This window comes from Myxocyprinus asiaticus, chromosome 12 (assembly GCF_019703515.2).
Source record: "Myxocyprinus asiaticus isolate MX2 ecotype Aquarium Trade chromosome 12, UBuf_Myxa_2, whole genome shotgun sequence".
Classification (NCBI taxonomy): domain Eukaryota; kingdom Metazoa; phylum Chordata; class Actinopteri; order Cypriniformes; family Catostomidae; genus Myxocyprinus; species Myxocyprinus asiaticus.
In genome coordinates, this window is record NC_059355.1 from 8,165,065 (window position 1) to 8,178,977 (window position 13,913).

The 13,913-nt window shown below is 41.3% G+C and overlaps 2 protein-coding genes across 2 annotated transcripts in view; one reads left to right on the plus strand and one right to left on the minus strand.

The window, feature by feature from the left end:
- Positions 1–3,756, plus strand: part of LOC127449179 (coiled-coil domain-containing protein 85A-like) — a 31,910-nt gene extending 28,154 nt beyond the window's left edge. Inside the window, exon 4 of the mRNA XM_051712424.1 lies at positions 2,723–3,756. Within this exon, the coding sequence (XP_051568384.1) occupies positions 2,723–2,741 (19 nt within the window). The 3' untranslated portion in view covers positions 2,742–3,756. The remainder of the gene's footprint in view (positions 1–2,722) is intronic.
- A 3,287-nt stretch (positions 3,757–7,043) lies between these two features.
- zgc:113227 (uncharacterized protein LOC541506 homolog) overlaps positions 7,044–13,913 on the minus strand; it is an 88,793-nt gene continuing 81,923 nt past the window's right edge. Inside the window, exon 5 of the transcript XR_007898570.1 lies at positions 7,044–9,018. The gene's annotated coding sequence lies outside the window, so the exon portion shown is untranslated. The remainder of the gene's footprint in view (positions 9,019–13,913) is intronic.

The following is a 13,913-nucleotide window of genomic DNA, read 5'->3' on the forward strand; positions in this document are numbered from 1 at the left end:
AGCCTGATTTGTGAAAACATGAAACATGGAATGTGGTAACGTGAGTTCCCTATTAATTTTGCAATAGGGAAAGAAGCGCCAGGCGGCTAAACAGAGATGCCTCCGCTTGTCAAGCCCGTTCACAAAAATTATATCGCATTTTCATGCTGATATGTTTGCGGCACACACTGTAAAAGATTTTTTTGAAATTATCTTTTCGCGGCTGCAGCGTGTCATTGACCAATCACAGGTGACTGTAATCAACTGGTTAGTTCCTTTCAGAACAGTCTGACATAGCTCCCTATTCTGTAGCATTCACTAAAGAGAATGAATTAAGGAGTGAGTGTTTTCCTTCACAGCCAATGTGTGCTCACCAGTCACATTTATTTAAACCAAGTTCTATTTGTGGTTAAACTGTTTTATGGAGAAATTACACATTTTATGGAGATACAAAATCAATATTAACCTTTTCATGAGTAGTGTCTAAATTCCCCTGAAGTGCCCCCTGGAGTGAGTTATTTTTGCACATGACACTGCAGAGCCGGTAGAGGGGGGCAGAATGTAGTAGTATTTTTTTTATTTTATTTAAATTTGTGATTTCTTGTCATAAAAAACAAAAAAACAAAATACTGTATATAATATAGTAAACATGTGAACAAATGGGTTATGTCTGCTGTACTTCATTTTTATAGCTGTAAAAAACAAGTGAACAAATAATATCAGCAGTCCGGTTTGCCTATATGCACTGTTTGACTTCTCAGATATTGTGTGTGTGTGTGTGTGTGTATGTGTGACAAGCGCTAATGTAAACAGACTTGACTGCATGCATCGGATAATCACGCTCGATCAGCATGTTATCACTTTGAGTATGCAACTTTTGTGATAGTTTGGCTGTCTGTTTCAGAAAACAAACTTGCCTGAAAAGACTGTTTGAGTTGTGTGAATGAAAACCACATCTGCATAACTAGACGTGGCAGCGTGCATGGGATGATCGCGTTTAGATATGATGGCTGTGCATATACAAGGTGTGAACTGTTATCGTGGTACTTTGGTGACAATTAGGCTGTTTGTTACATAAAATAAAAATATTATGTGCTTGAAAAGACTCTTTGAGTAGCTGTTTGTTTGATGAATGACAACCACTACTAATGTAAACAAATGGCAGCACGCATCGGAAGATTGCGTTTGATGTATTGACTGTGCATATAAGAGCTGAAAACTTTGTAGCGTGGTACTTTGGTGACGAGTTGGATGTATGTTGTGGTGAGCAGGGTGGGGCCGAGCGGCGTCTGGGCAGAGCGAGGCCGGAAAGATAAATGGTGAATGAGGTCCACCTGTGTGCCACACCAGTCTCACGTTCCAGTGAGGGGCGGCAGGAGTATTTAAGGAGAGGAGACAATGACAGACGAGAGAGAGAGAGGTGCACGAAGCCAGTTTGTGTGTGTCTTTTTTTGTTCAGATGTAGCTGGCTGAAAAGCAGTGCGTGTTTTTGTTTTGTTACACACTGAAAAGTAAATGTGTAAATGTCTACGTGTTGGTCAAGCCGGTCCCAGCTTCCTCTTTTGCCATCTTTGAATTGCTACACATGTATACAAAATAAACTTATTCTGTGGTTTAAAAGACTGTTTGAGTAACTGTTTGAGCGAATATAAACAACAGACGCTTGACCAGCGTAGCCTGTGTTGGCACGAAAGCCATTATGAATCTGGCAGCTTGTAACGTAAATGGCTGTTGCAGAAACCCATATGTGTGACGCTACTCTGCAGGGCCCAGTTATTAAACATATGTGTGATGGTACGTATGAAAGGGTTAATATATCGCAATTGGGGAAGAAGGCAACAACAACGAACTTATGTTGGTCAATGGATGCAAACCATTTTGAATAATGACACAGGAAGCCGAACTATCTATCTATATTGATCCATTAATTTGATCTTATATCTTATATCTTATGTAGGTTCGCGGGGCGAACTCGGCTGCATAAACTTTCTTTACTTAAAAGTGTGCTTTTTTCCTTTAATCTCACGTGCTCCGCTCCGTGTCTGTTGCAAGAAGGTCCGTGTAATATGAGACGGACACATTGGCTATTAATTTATAATGATAATCGATTCTTAAATTTCGTAATCGATGCATCGAAATTTATTTAAAAGATCAATGCACCGTGATGGATCGATGCATTTTTCCACCCCTAGTTTTAAACAACTTTACAGCTCAAATAATATATGAGTTTAACAGAAGAATTAATGTAAGTGCTTTTATAAACACTTCACATTTTTGTGACCCTGTGATCTCGTAAAGCTGTTCAGCAGGGGCAAAAAGTGGCTTTGTTAATATTTAATAGCTCAAAGGAAGATGCTAATCCTTAGGGAAACATCACCAATCCCAATTCTGCCTTTTCCCCTCATTTTCAGTTTCTTGTCTTGTCTTTTGTTTGTTTTTGTTCGTTTTTCATCCATGAATGTTTTCTGTAATCCTCTTGTAAATCATTGTTTACAGTATTAATGAAATCACCGTCCACTTGCCTTGAATGGAAAACAGAAGTTCAGACATTCTGCTTAAGATCTTCTTTTATGTTTCATGGAACCAAAATAATAATAATAATATTTCAGGGTTGAATTTGCATGGGGTTGAATAAATAAGGACAATTTTCATTTTTTGGTAAACTATTCCTTTAAACACCGTCTTGGTTTTCAGTGTTTTAAATTGTGACCACTGATAGTGAGATGTTTTGCTTCCTTCACAGTTTTGATGGCTCCTCCTGACCACGCTCTTGCTTGGAGGTGTGCTCGTACGCCAGGCCGAGCAGTCAGGGCCCATTTCAGTTTACATTGAGGACCGAGTGGCCATGGTGCAATCATTTCAAAGGGGACCAGAGTGATGGATGTTTTTCCTGCAGTTCTGTTCTGGTGTAAGAAGATGCTCGCACAAACCACAGAAACAGACATACCCACATACGCATACACAGAGCTATGAGTATCTAAATGTTTCCTGTGGTTTACAAAGGCTTTACAGTACTGCATATGGGTAATTAAACACTGGAACCGTCCCTCTCTAAATATCTGTCTCTATATCTCTCGGTGTCATTCTCAGTAGCAATAGAACACATGAAACAAGATGCTGTGGCTTTCTGAAGGTGCTTCCCTGCCCTTGATGTTTATTTATGCAGTTTCTGTTCAACCAAAGCTTTCTGAAATACACCATATGTCCAAATGTTTGTGGACACCTGGACATTTAATTTCAAAATCATTGCCATTAATAGGGAGTTACACAAGAAGCACAATTCTCTAGAATGTCATTGTACAATGGCTTAGCCAAACCCGTTAATTAGAAGGGGGTGTCCACATACATTTGGCCATGTAGTGTAGCTCAATCTTCATTTCTCATCCAGACTTCTGCAAAGACGTGACAATATCATGTTGTTAGGCTTTCCGTATCTTGGATCATTTTTTACATGACTGATGCCAGTAGTGTGTATGCTGTATGCACATCAACAAATACAAAATAGACTGTGTAAATGTTGTCAGTGACTGAACAACCTCATCAGTGTTTTGCACTGATTCTGTGTATGTATGTATGTGTGTTTATTAGCTTTATTATTATTCCCTCCCTCCAAGCTCCTGTATATAAGCTGATGAGGTGTTCCTTCATGTTGTTTTATATACAGAATTACAACATAGAACATATAGTAAATTAATGGATTAGTTTTATATGCATATAATTACTATAATTTTTGACTTACAGTTATTATTATAACAATAATAATATGAATATATTAATGTGCAAAATATTAAAGGATTTTCATTACTTACATGTGGTGTTTATTGTTTGCTTCACTAATATAAAGATAAGGTTTGGAACAACAGTAGGGTGAGTAAATGATGAAAGAATTTTCATTTTTGGGGTGAACTATTTCTTTAAAATTATCATTCATTGCTCTATCCGGGTTCTTTATCGTGGCAAAACATCAATGAAGGTTCTCAAGTCTTTGTAGTTTATAGGGGGGAGGGGGGACTAGGTTCATGGATAACCTTTTTTATTTTCTCGGCTGTTATACCATGAAATCTGAAGCTTTTCTCTTTGGTTTGGGGGGGGGGTCTTTGTCTGTGATAAAATCAACTGATCCTCTTATCGATGCCAGAAACACTGTTTAGATAAGAACTGTGCTGTGCTTTAAGATCCACTTAAGGAATAGTTCACCCAAAAATGAAAATTCTCTTATCATTTACTCACCCTACTTTCTTTCTTCTGCTGAACACAGATGAAGATTTTTAAAACAATGTCTTTGCTCTGCAGGCCCATACGATGCAAGTCAACATGGTCCAAAACTTTAAAGCTAAAAAATCCATACGACTCCAGTGGTTAAATCCATGTCTTCAGAAGAGATATGATAGGTGTGGGTGCGAAAAAGATCAATACCTAAATCCTTTTTTAATATAAATCTCCACTTTCAAACAGCCCTTTCTAAGCACTCTTCTCTCCTAATAGTTTTTATTCTTTTGTTTTTGGCAACTCACTTCCTTCGTGCACATTGCCACCTACTTGGCAGGGAGGAGAATTTATAGTAAAAAAGGACTTAAATATTAATCTCACCCACACATATCATATAGCTTCTGAAGACATGGATTAAACTAAAATAAATTCGTATGAATTTATTTTATGCTGCCTTTATGTGCTTTTTTGAGCTTCAAAGTTTTGGACCCTTTTGATTTGCATTGTATACAAAGCTGAGATATTCTTCTAAAAATCTTTGTTTGTGTTCAGCAGAAGAAAATCATACACATCTGGGATGGCATAAGGGTGAGTAAATAATGAGAACATTTTTGGGTGAACTATTCCTTTAGACGTATATTCTTTTTAGAGTTCATAGAGTGTGCAATTCATGGTGGCTTGTGCCCAGTTTGCAGCCAAATTATACAAAACATATTTAATAATATAAAGATGTCTTCTTCTGCTTGTGGAAAATCCTTCTGTGCTGATATGGAAAAACACATGCTTTTTGTGGAAAATATTTTTTTGAATTAAGTGATATATTCGATTGCACTGAGTGGTAGCCTCCAAGTGTTACCTTAATGAACTATTTCTATCTGATCTTAACACTTAAAATTAATTTTGTTGGTGTAACCTAATGTAACCTAATGTAGGCTGATTCTGTGATGCTAAATAACTTTAATAAAACCAGTTAATTCCTGTGCAGAAAATTCCTCTGTTCCAATGTGGAAAGGCATATAAACTTTTTTAAAAACATTTTATTTTTATTTTTATAAAGTGATACACATATATGTGAATCAATATCAGTCTCAGTTTCTGACAAACTCATTCAGTGCAGACTGTGTGTCTGATATGGGGAGTAAGACAGAGGCAGTGCAGTGTGATTAAGACACATCCTTGCCAGTGCAGGCAAGCTGACAGAGGGCTAGTCTCTCAGATTCACTGAGCTGCACCCAGTTCCGCTCTGCTGCATTGCAGTACAGTACAGGAAATGAGTGAATGGTAGAGAACTGAGGAAAAGAGGAGGGATTGGGAGAGGGCAGAGAGGAGGACAGGAGAGGTGGAGAGGTGATGAGTCAGAATGAAGAATTTGGAGGTCAGTGTGTGAGTACAATTGTAGTGGGTTTAGGAACAGAGAGGTTATGATTAGAAGGAAGAAGGTGAGGTAAAGGATTTATGACCAGACAGACTGATCACACTGTGAATTCGGCGACAGTGTCAAAAGTTTTGAAGCTGAAATCGGTCTGTGCTTAAAGAAATTTAAATCACTGCCCCCAGTGGGCGAAGCTGGAAGTGTTGTTGAAAGCATGGGCATGTGTGAGCTCCAGTTTCCTGGTGAAATCTCCACAGGGTGGCGCTAAAAACGAGTTGTTTTAATTGTTAATGATGTAATACAGTGAATAGGAATGCATATTTTATTAACTCCTAACCCAAACCCCATTCCTAAAACTAACCATCAGTGGAGTAAGAAATGTAATTTTAGAGCAAAAATGCAACCTTTGAATTGTGCTCAATATTGTTTATATGAACGCAATTACCTCCTGATTCCCATGGAACCAGAACCCGTGTCTTGGAGGTTGCTCATACAACACGCTTTCAGTAGCACCAGAGGGAAATGTGTTCACAGTTTAAATGATGCAAAAATGTTTGATGGCACTTGTCATTAGTTCGGCTGAATGGAGCCAATTTCAGGTTACATGAACTTTCGGAAGCAATAAGTCGAATTCCTGTGTGATCATGTTGGATCAGAGGGTGTGAGGCGCAATAGAGGAGTCGTGATAGGAGTGAAGGAGGTGCGTAGTATTAGACACATAAAGAAGGACTGAACAATGGAGATGGAATATCAGAGGTGTGAAGTAGTAGCACTCTGTCATTGCAACAGGGAAGGGCACCAGTGCAGTCGGGGCATCCTAACAAGGTTGGAACAGGTCAATTACTCAATCTGCATATCGAGCAGTCCAGCACATAATCTATAAATACAGAGGAGATACAGCACATGGTCTGGTTCTGAGGAAGGACGGAGACACGATGAAGACGTCAGTCTGTATGTAATCAGCTCCATCAGGCAGATGAGTCGTGTCAGTTACACTGCAACATTGAGAGAGTCATTAGATTTAGATTCTGCAGCATATTTATTACTTTAATATCACGCAGTGTGTTAAAGGTCACAGTGTGCAGACTGAGACACCACTATCAGATGGTGACTTCTAAGAAGATACGGCAAATTCTTAAAAGGCAGATTGTTTTATGTGAACTAATAAAGTCAAAAACACACTAAGAAGTCTAGCTGTGACAAACATAAGCATTATCTAAGAGGTGAATATAACAATAAATGTCACTGTAACAATGTCACTTGCCATTAACAGATTTTTTTAACAAAAGTTATAAAGGTCACATTTTTACAGCAGAGAGCTCTTTTTTTTTTAAATGTTCAAAAAAAAAAAAGTCTTTCTGAAGGTCAGAATCAGTTATCTATGGCTGTGTAAATTCCCAGTTTGTATTTGTGTATATGTATATATATATATATATATATATATATACTCTTTTCTGGGGTTTGTTGGATATTATGACTGCGCCAAGGTGTAAGGTGATAATTGTGGGACTCCTTTATTGTTCCATGTCATATTTCAATACACATTTACAAATTCAATTTTTAAACAAATTTGCCAGACAAATCTTGTGAAACATCCTGTGAAAACTGTTGCGATATGACTCAAGGAGCAATTATATAGCAATATGAGGAATAGCTTAGTGCATGGAATATACAGTATCTCAGATTTTCACATCCTGTCCCACAGGAAGTACAACATCCCACCTTTTACCTACTCAAATTAAAGGTCAAATGCCTCTGTAAAAACAATTTTGTCAGGTAAAATCTGCTTTGTGTGGTAACATCTAAATTAACTGTTTTTATGCATTTGAAATGTAACCTACATTTTTTTTTATCCGTTAGATCAAGTAAAAATAGATCCTTGATGTAACAATTACAGGTTACCACTTTTTTCTAGCTGATCTTATGAAATTTACATGACCGTTGCAACATTTTTGCAAAATGTTATTACGTTGCTCCTTAAACATATTGCGGCAGTTCCTAGGTGAAATGTCCACTGAGTGGTGCTAAAAGTGAGGTACAGATGAGGTTAAGCTTAATGCTCTATTGAGTTTTACATCAACACAATCAACCTACCTACTTTAAATCTTATACCGAAACTCAACCTATAGTGTCATAAAGGCAAATGTGAGATGAAAACCGCAACTGCTGAAACAACCACATCATTTTGTGGTGCTTTTATGACACTTTTGGCTTATGTGTTGAGTCGCATGCTCTTTAGGACTCAAACCCCAGCCCTTTTCATCGCAAGTGCAACGGTCTATCAGTTGCGCTAACATGCAATTCGATCATGCTCAAACAAGCTTGTAAATGTAGTTGGTTATGTAATGCAAACATTAAAAAGTAATGCGCTATAGTGAAAAAAAATGTATGTTATAAGACTTTTGTGTAAGTAATAGAGCGAAAAGTAATTGTTTATGAACTGATAAATCTGTCATAACATGAAAACAATCAGCAATGGAAAATGCTTAGTAAGACAGAGTAAACTGGCAATACTTTGCAAAGTCAGAATGGAACAGCATGGTATTTATATAGTTTAAACAGGAAGTCACCAAAGAAGAAACAGTACAGAGTTAGTATTCGGGAGAGGGCTCCCTCTGATGGTTGGTAGGAGGGGTAACAACCTCGGATGTTACACTATGAGACTAGGTTGATAAAATTCATTGTTGTTGTAGTGTCCATTTCACCAGAAAACTGCCGTGATACATACAAAGAGCCATGTAAAACTAGCAAAAATGTAGGTACAGTATAACATGATTCTGTGAAATCAGGTTGCTTAATTTTAGTCAACTCAAGTCAAATTTATTTGTATAGCGCTTTTCACAACTGGCGTTGTTTCAAAGCAGCTGTACAAGCTGTTTATGCTATAACATAAAATTAATGAATATAATGCCAATATTAGTTATTTATGTTTAGACCTATTAGTGGTTAAAATTAGTAAACTAATTAAGTGTTGTGTGTGAACGATTAAACAAAATGATTTTGTATGAACTATAAGTTTTAATGTTAAAATCCTTGAAGTCATCCTGTAAATACACGTAGATGCATTGTCCTTTGATTTTGGCTGATGAAGGTGTTTGTTAGTGGCTAATTCATTTTCTATGTTGTTTAAGAGAGTTTTGTCCTTCTTTTGACAAGGCTGATATAGGTATCATTCAGTGAGGAGCATCTGGGTCTGGCCAGAAGCTTATGGCAGGTAATTTTGGTGAACTCCATCCTGAGCCCATGCTTCAGACAGTGACTCATGAAGAATCCCATGTCTTTGAGTTTGCATCAATTCATCCTCTGTGAAGTCTGTCTTTGTAAACTTAAGTAAAGTCTGGCAGGCACATGCTGCAGTTGGTCATCATCACCCACACAGTGGGAATCGGACATCAGGCAGGACTGGATATGGATCTGGCAGGTTCTGGTAACCTCGGGATATAATCCTGAGGTTTAGACTGGAAAAGAAATAGAATAGAGTAAGTGTAGATGCCATTCACTTTAAAGCAGGGTTAAAGAATAAGAGAAGTGTTTTTGGTTCCGGTAAACCTAACTAAAGCAGCATAACTATGAATTGAGTGATAAATTAGGATTATGCCTGGCTGAATAGATAAGTTTTTAGTCTAGACTTAAACTGAGAGAGTGTGTCTGAGTTCCGAACACTGCTAAAAAAACGATTCCATAGTTTAGGAGCCAAATATGAAAATGATCTCCCTCCTTTTGTGGATTTTGATATTCTCAGTATTGTTAACAGGCCGGAGTTTTGCGATCATAGTGAGTGCGATGGATTATAGCGTGATAGAAGGTCACTTAAGTACTTTGGAGCTAGACCTCGGCTTTCCCAGCCCTTAGGGGAATTCCCGCTGGGGATTTCCCTCTGGAGCAGATGCGAGACGAGACTCTTAAGCACGCGTTTGACCAAGTGAAAGTAATTGATGGTCAACGCCTTCAGCCGCGCATTGCACTCACATATCCGTATTTCTCAATTATAAATGGTTGGTTGCATCGAGTGACGCAGGACGCTCAGACAAAAGAAGATACAACCCAGTTGTTAGTACCAAGGAGCAATTGGGAAATGTTTTTCCAGGCAGCTCATCATATTCCGATGGCAGGTCACTTGGGACAGGGGAAAACACTCATGGCCCATTTCTATTGGCCGGGTATTCGCTGGGATGTTAGCCGGTGGTGTGCGACATGCCGCGAATGTCAGCTGGTGAATCCACCGGCCACTCCAAAAGCACCATTGCACCCTCAAATTCACATTTTATTATTAGTTTCCTGCTGAACAAACTTCAAACTGGTTTCAGAATAAAAGCATATGCTTTAGGTGTATGAAGACAAAACTGTCCTTCAACAAACTCCTTATTGTGCTCTGTTGACTTTTTCAATTATTTGTTGATTTTTCCCCTCCACTCAAATATAGTGTAATGTCATTACAGTTACATTATTAGGTTCATGATGTTCAGTATTACGTTAGTTAAATAATAATGTTGTGTTTATAACCCAATATGGGAGGGGGGTGGAGTTATGTGGGAGGAAGAGAGTTTTTCTTCTGGTTTCTTCTGGTAGAGTGAAAGGTGTGTGAGTGTGCAGTGGATCAGGATAGCTAGACAGCTGTGAGACTGCAAGGTGTAAAGGCATGGGTTATGGCCATAACAGTAGCCCTATCTTTGCGAAGTGTTCAGTAAACACTAAAAGAGTTCAACTGGCGTTGTATTTGAATGAGAAACGCTACATTTGGTGTCAGAAGTGATGGACTTAGTGCAAATTCAAGCCAGACCACAATGGACGCTAAGATGGATGCCGGGGCTCGGGCTAAAGTGAAAACAGAGAAACCAAAGGACGAATGCTTGTGGACACGCGATCCTTATGCAGAGCAGTGGTCTGTGAGAAACGCAGCTGGCTCTATGGAAGCTGCCATGCTTCGAGCTGCCAAAGACGGATTTGCTCCACCCTTAGTCCCACACGGTGAGATCGCACAGCACAGTTTTCATGCTGACATGACAGCGCACGCATACCCCATCACGGTGCCTTCACGCAATGATGCAGGGACACATGATGTAAACAAACATGGCGGAGATTCAGATCAAACGCTCGCTATCAAAACACTGAAGTACTCCGGTATGACAGATTGGGATGCTTTTAAAGCACAGTTTGAACTGCTAGCTGATGCTGCTGGTTGGACTGAAATACATAAAGCTTTACATAGCTCTGTGCCTCACTGATGATGCAGCTGCCTGCCTGATACTGTTGAGCCCTGGGGAGAGAAATTATTACGCAGCATTAGTTGGGGCTCTTCAGAGACGATTTGGACAATGTTATCAGCCTGTCCTTTTAAGGACTGAGTTTAATAACAGGCGCAGACAACATGGAGAGCCCTTAAGAGTTTTGGCTAATGACATTGAAAGCCTATGCAAACATGCCTATGCTGACATGCCACCCACAGTCCAGAATGAGCTAGCTAGAGACTGATTTATCCAAGCCCTGAGCCCAAGAGAACTACGTATTCAAATGCAGCAGGCTCACCCTAATACTTTAAGTGAAGCATTGGAGCTCGCTGTGGAAAGAGAGATAGTAGCAAATGGAATGGAACAGGATGTCATTTCACCAATGGTGCAAACTGCAATTATGACTGACCCACCCACCAGAGAGCCTATACGACAAGATAACACAGCACACGTAGCAGCACTGCAGCAGGGCCGCACAATGTCAGAACTTCGCACATGTCGTCAGCTCCTAAGCTGCTGGGGGTGTGGCCAACCAGGCCACCTGATTAGACAATGTCCCAGGTTCAGTGGCATACAGGGAAACACCCAAGGGCCCGTGCAGATGGGAGGACACGGGCCTGTGATGATACTCCCCAGGGTACACCCACGCCTCAAGATGGGGAACGGTGGGTGGGGGAATGTGCTATATCGGCCCCTATAGAGACAGTAATGACAGTGGGGTGGACTTATGTCAGAAATTTCTGCCACATACCAATTTTACTGGAGGGAGTCATGTGTACAGCCCTGGTCGACACAGGATCAAATGCGACTTTGGTACGGCCTGATCTGGTCCCAGTGGGGACTGCAGTAGAACTGACATCAGCTCGACTAAAAAATGTGACTGGTGATTTCGCCCCAATAAAAGGAAAGGGGTCCTTTCTGTTCAACATCGGAGGCCTGTCTGTGTCGTTCCACACTTGGGTAGCTGAAATGCAAGACCCCTGCATACTTGGCTTAGACTTCCTGAAGGCTATAGGTTGTGTAGTTGGCTTAAGCAGAGACTTACTTGCTCTTCCTTCCTCTGTGCAAATGACCCCACCCTCCCCATGCCCGGGCCCCTCACCCATATCTGTGTATGCTACGGAGACCTCAAATCACGCCCCTGCTGCTGTGTCCTCAGACCATAGTCTTCCGCTGCATGCCATGCCTGTGTCCCACAACAACCTCCAACCGAACACACATCATACTACTGATGCCATTACCGGCCCCTCTCATCTGATGACCCATCCAGCAACCCCCCATCAGCAGCTCGACCCAACTTGCTTTTCAAATTCACAACACATGCTACCCCAGGTTGGCCCTGCCCAAAGCGCCATACAACTCAGTAAGCAGGATTTGGAATGGGTTTTGGCAGTAAGAGACAACTGGGCCAAAAACAGTGATGGCTGAACCAACATCAGCAGGATGACTAATGGCAAGTCATGTCAGATTTCAAAGACATTTTTGCTCTTAATGATAATGAGGTAGGCCTCACCCATCTTGTGTAGCATGTTATCGATACCAGAGATGCCCACCCCATCAGAGTACGACCATGACGCCTTCCCTTTGCACAACAGGAGGTGGCAGACAAAGAGCTAGAGTTAATGTTGAAGGCAGGTATAATTGAGCCGTCTGATAGCTCTTGGGCCTCGGCAGTTGTCATGGTGCCCCGGAAGAAAAGTTCCAGATGGCGGTTCTGTGTAGATTACAGGCCGCTAAATAAAGTAACAAAAAATACTTATATCCCCTACCTAGAATAGACGAGTCACTCGACTTAGTGTCCGGCTCATCTTGGTCCTCCACCCTTGACCTTCGAAGTGGCTACTGGCAAGTGCCGCTATCACCAGAGTCTGCTCCAAAGACTGCATTCTGCACAAACAAGGGTCTCTGGCAGTTTAAATTTCTCCCCTTCGGCCTTTGCAATGCCCCCGCAATGTTTGAGAGGCTCATGGACAAGGTGCTGAGTGGAGTTCCCCATCAGAAGTGCCTTGTGTACTTAGGCGACCTTTTGATCCATGGTGGGTCATTCGAGGCAGCCCTCAAAACCCTGCAGTGAGTGGTGGAGAGGGTGGCGGCAGCCGGCCTGAAGTTGCACCCTGATAAATGGCACTTTATGAGATGTGAGGTGGAGTTTCTGGGCCACAAATCAGGGGGTGAAGGCACTGGAACTTTAGAGGGGAAGATTTGCACCATCAGAGACTGGCGGACCCCCACTGACCAGAGGCAATTGAAAAGTTTTCTGAGGCTAGCCTCCTATTATAGGAGATTTGTGAAAGGGTTCTCTTGTATAGGAGTGCAGCTCTTCTGCCTCCAGCAGAAAGACTGTAACTTCGATTGGTCTGAGGACTGCCAGAAAGCATTCAACACCCTCAAATGAGCATTGATTGAGAGCCCTGTCCTTGTTCCCCCTAACACTGCTCTACCTTTTGTCCTAGACACGGATGCTAACAACGTTGGTATGGGGGCAGTACTGTCGCAAGAAGGGCCAGATGGAGAGAAAGTCATGGCTTACTTCAGCAGGGTGCTCAGTAAGAGTGAGCGGCGCTACTGTGTCACTAGACGGGAGCTCCTCGCCATGGTGATGGCCATGAGACGCTTTAAATACTACCTGTGTGGGGCGACATTCACAATAAGAACAGACCACACTGCACTTCAGTGGCTGATGTCCTTCAGAGAACCCGAAGTTCAAGTGGCACAATGGCTGGAAGAGCTTCAATCGTATGACTTCACGGTGATCCATAGAGCTGGGTCCACTCACTCCAATGCGGATGCATTATCTAGACACCCATGCACTGCTGAGGGCTGCCGCCACTGTGAAAAAAACAAAAAACAAGTGAGAATGAGCTACGTTGAGAGAACATGGCAGCACAGCCTGCCTGCAGGATGCTTAAGGTGGTTGAAACACCAGAATGGAGGCTGCAACAGGAACAGGACCTGCAGGATCTGCAGCCCGTTTTGAGATGGCTAGAAGGACAACAGGCCCAACTGGGGGGATGTTGCAGGATGCTCTCCAGCTACTAAAGGATTGTGGTCCAAATTTGACACACTGAGACTGAGCAATGGAGTGCTTCAACGGGCATGGAAGGAGCCTGCTATTGGGGAGGAGA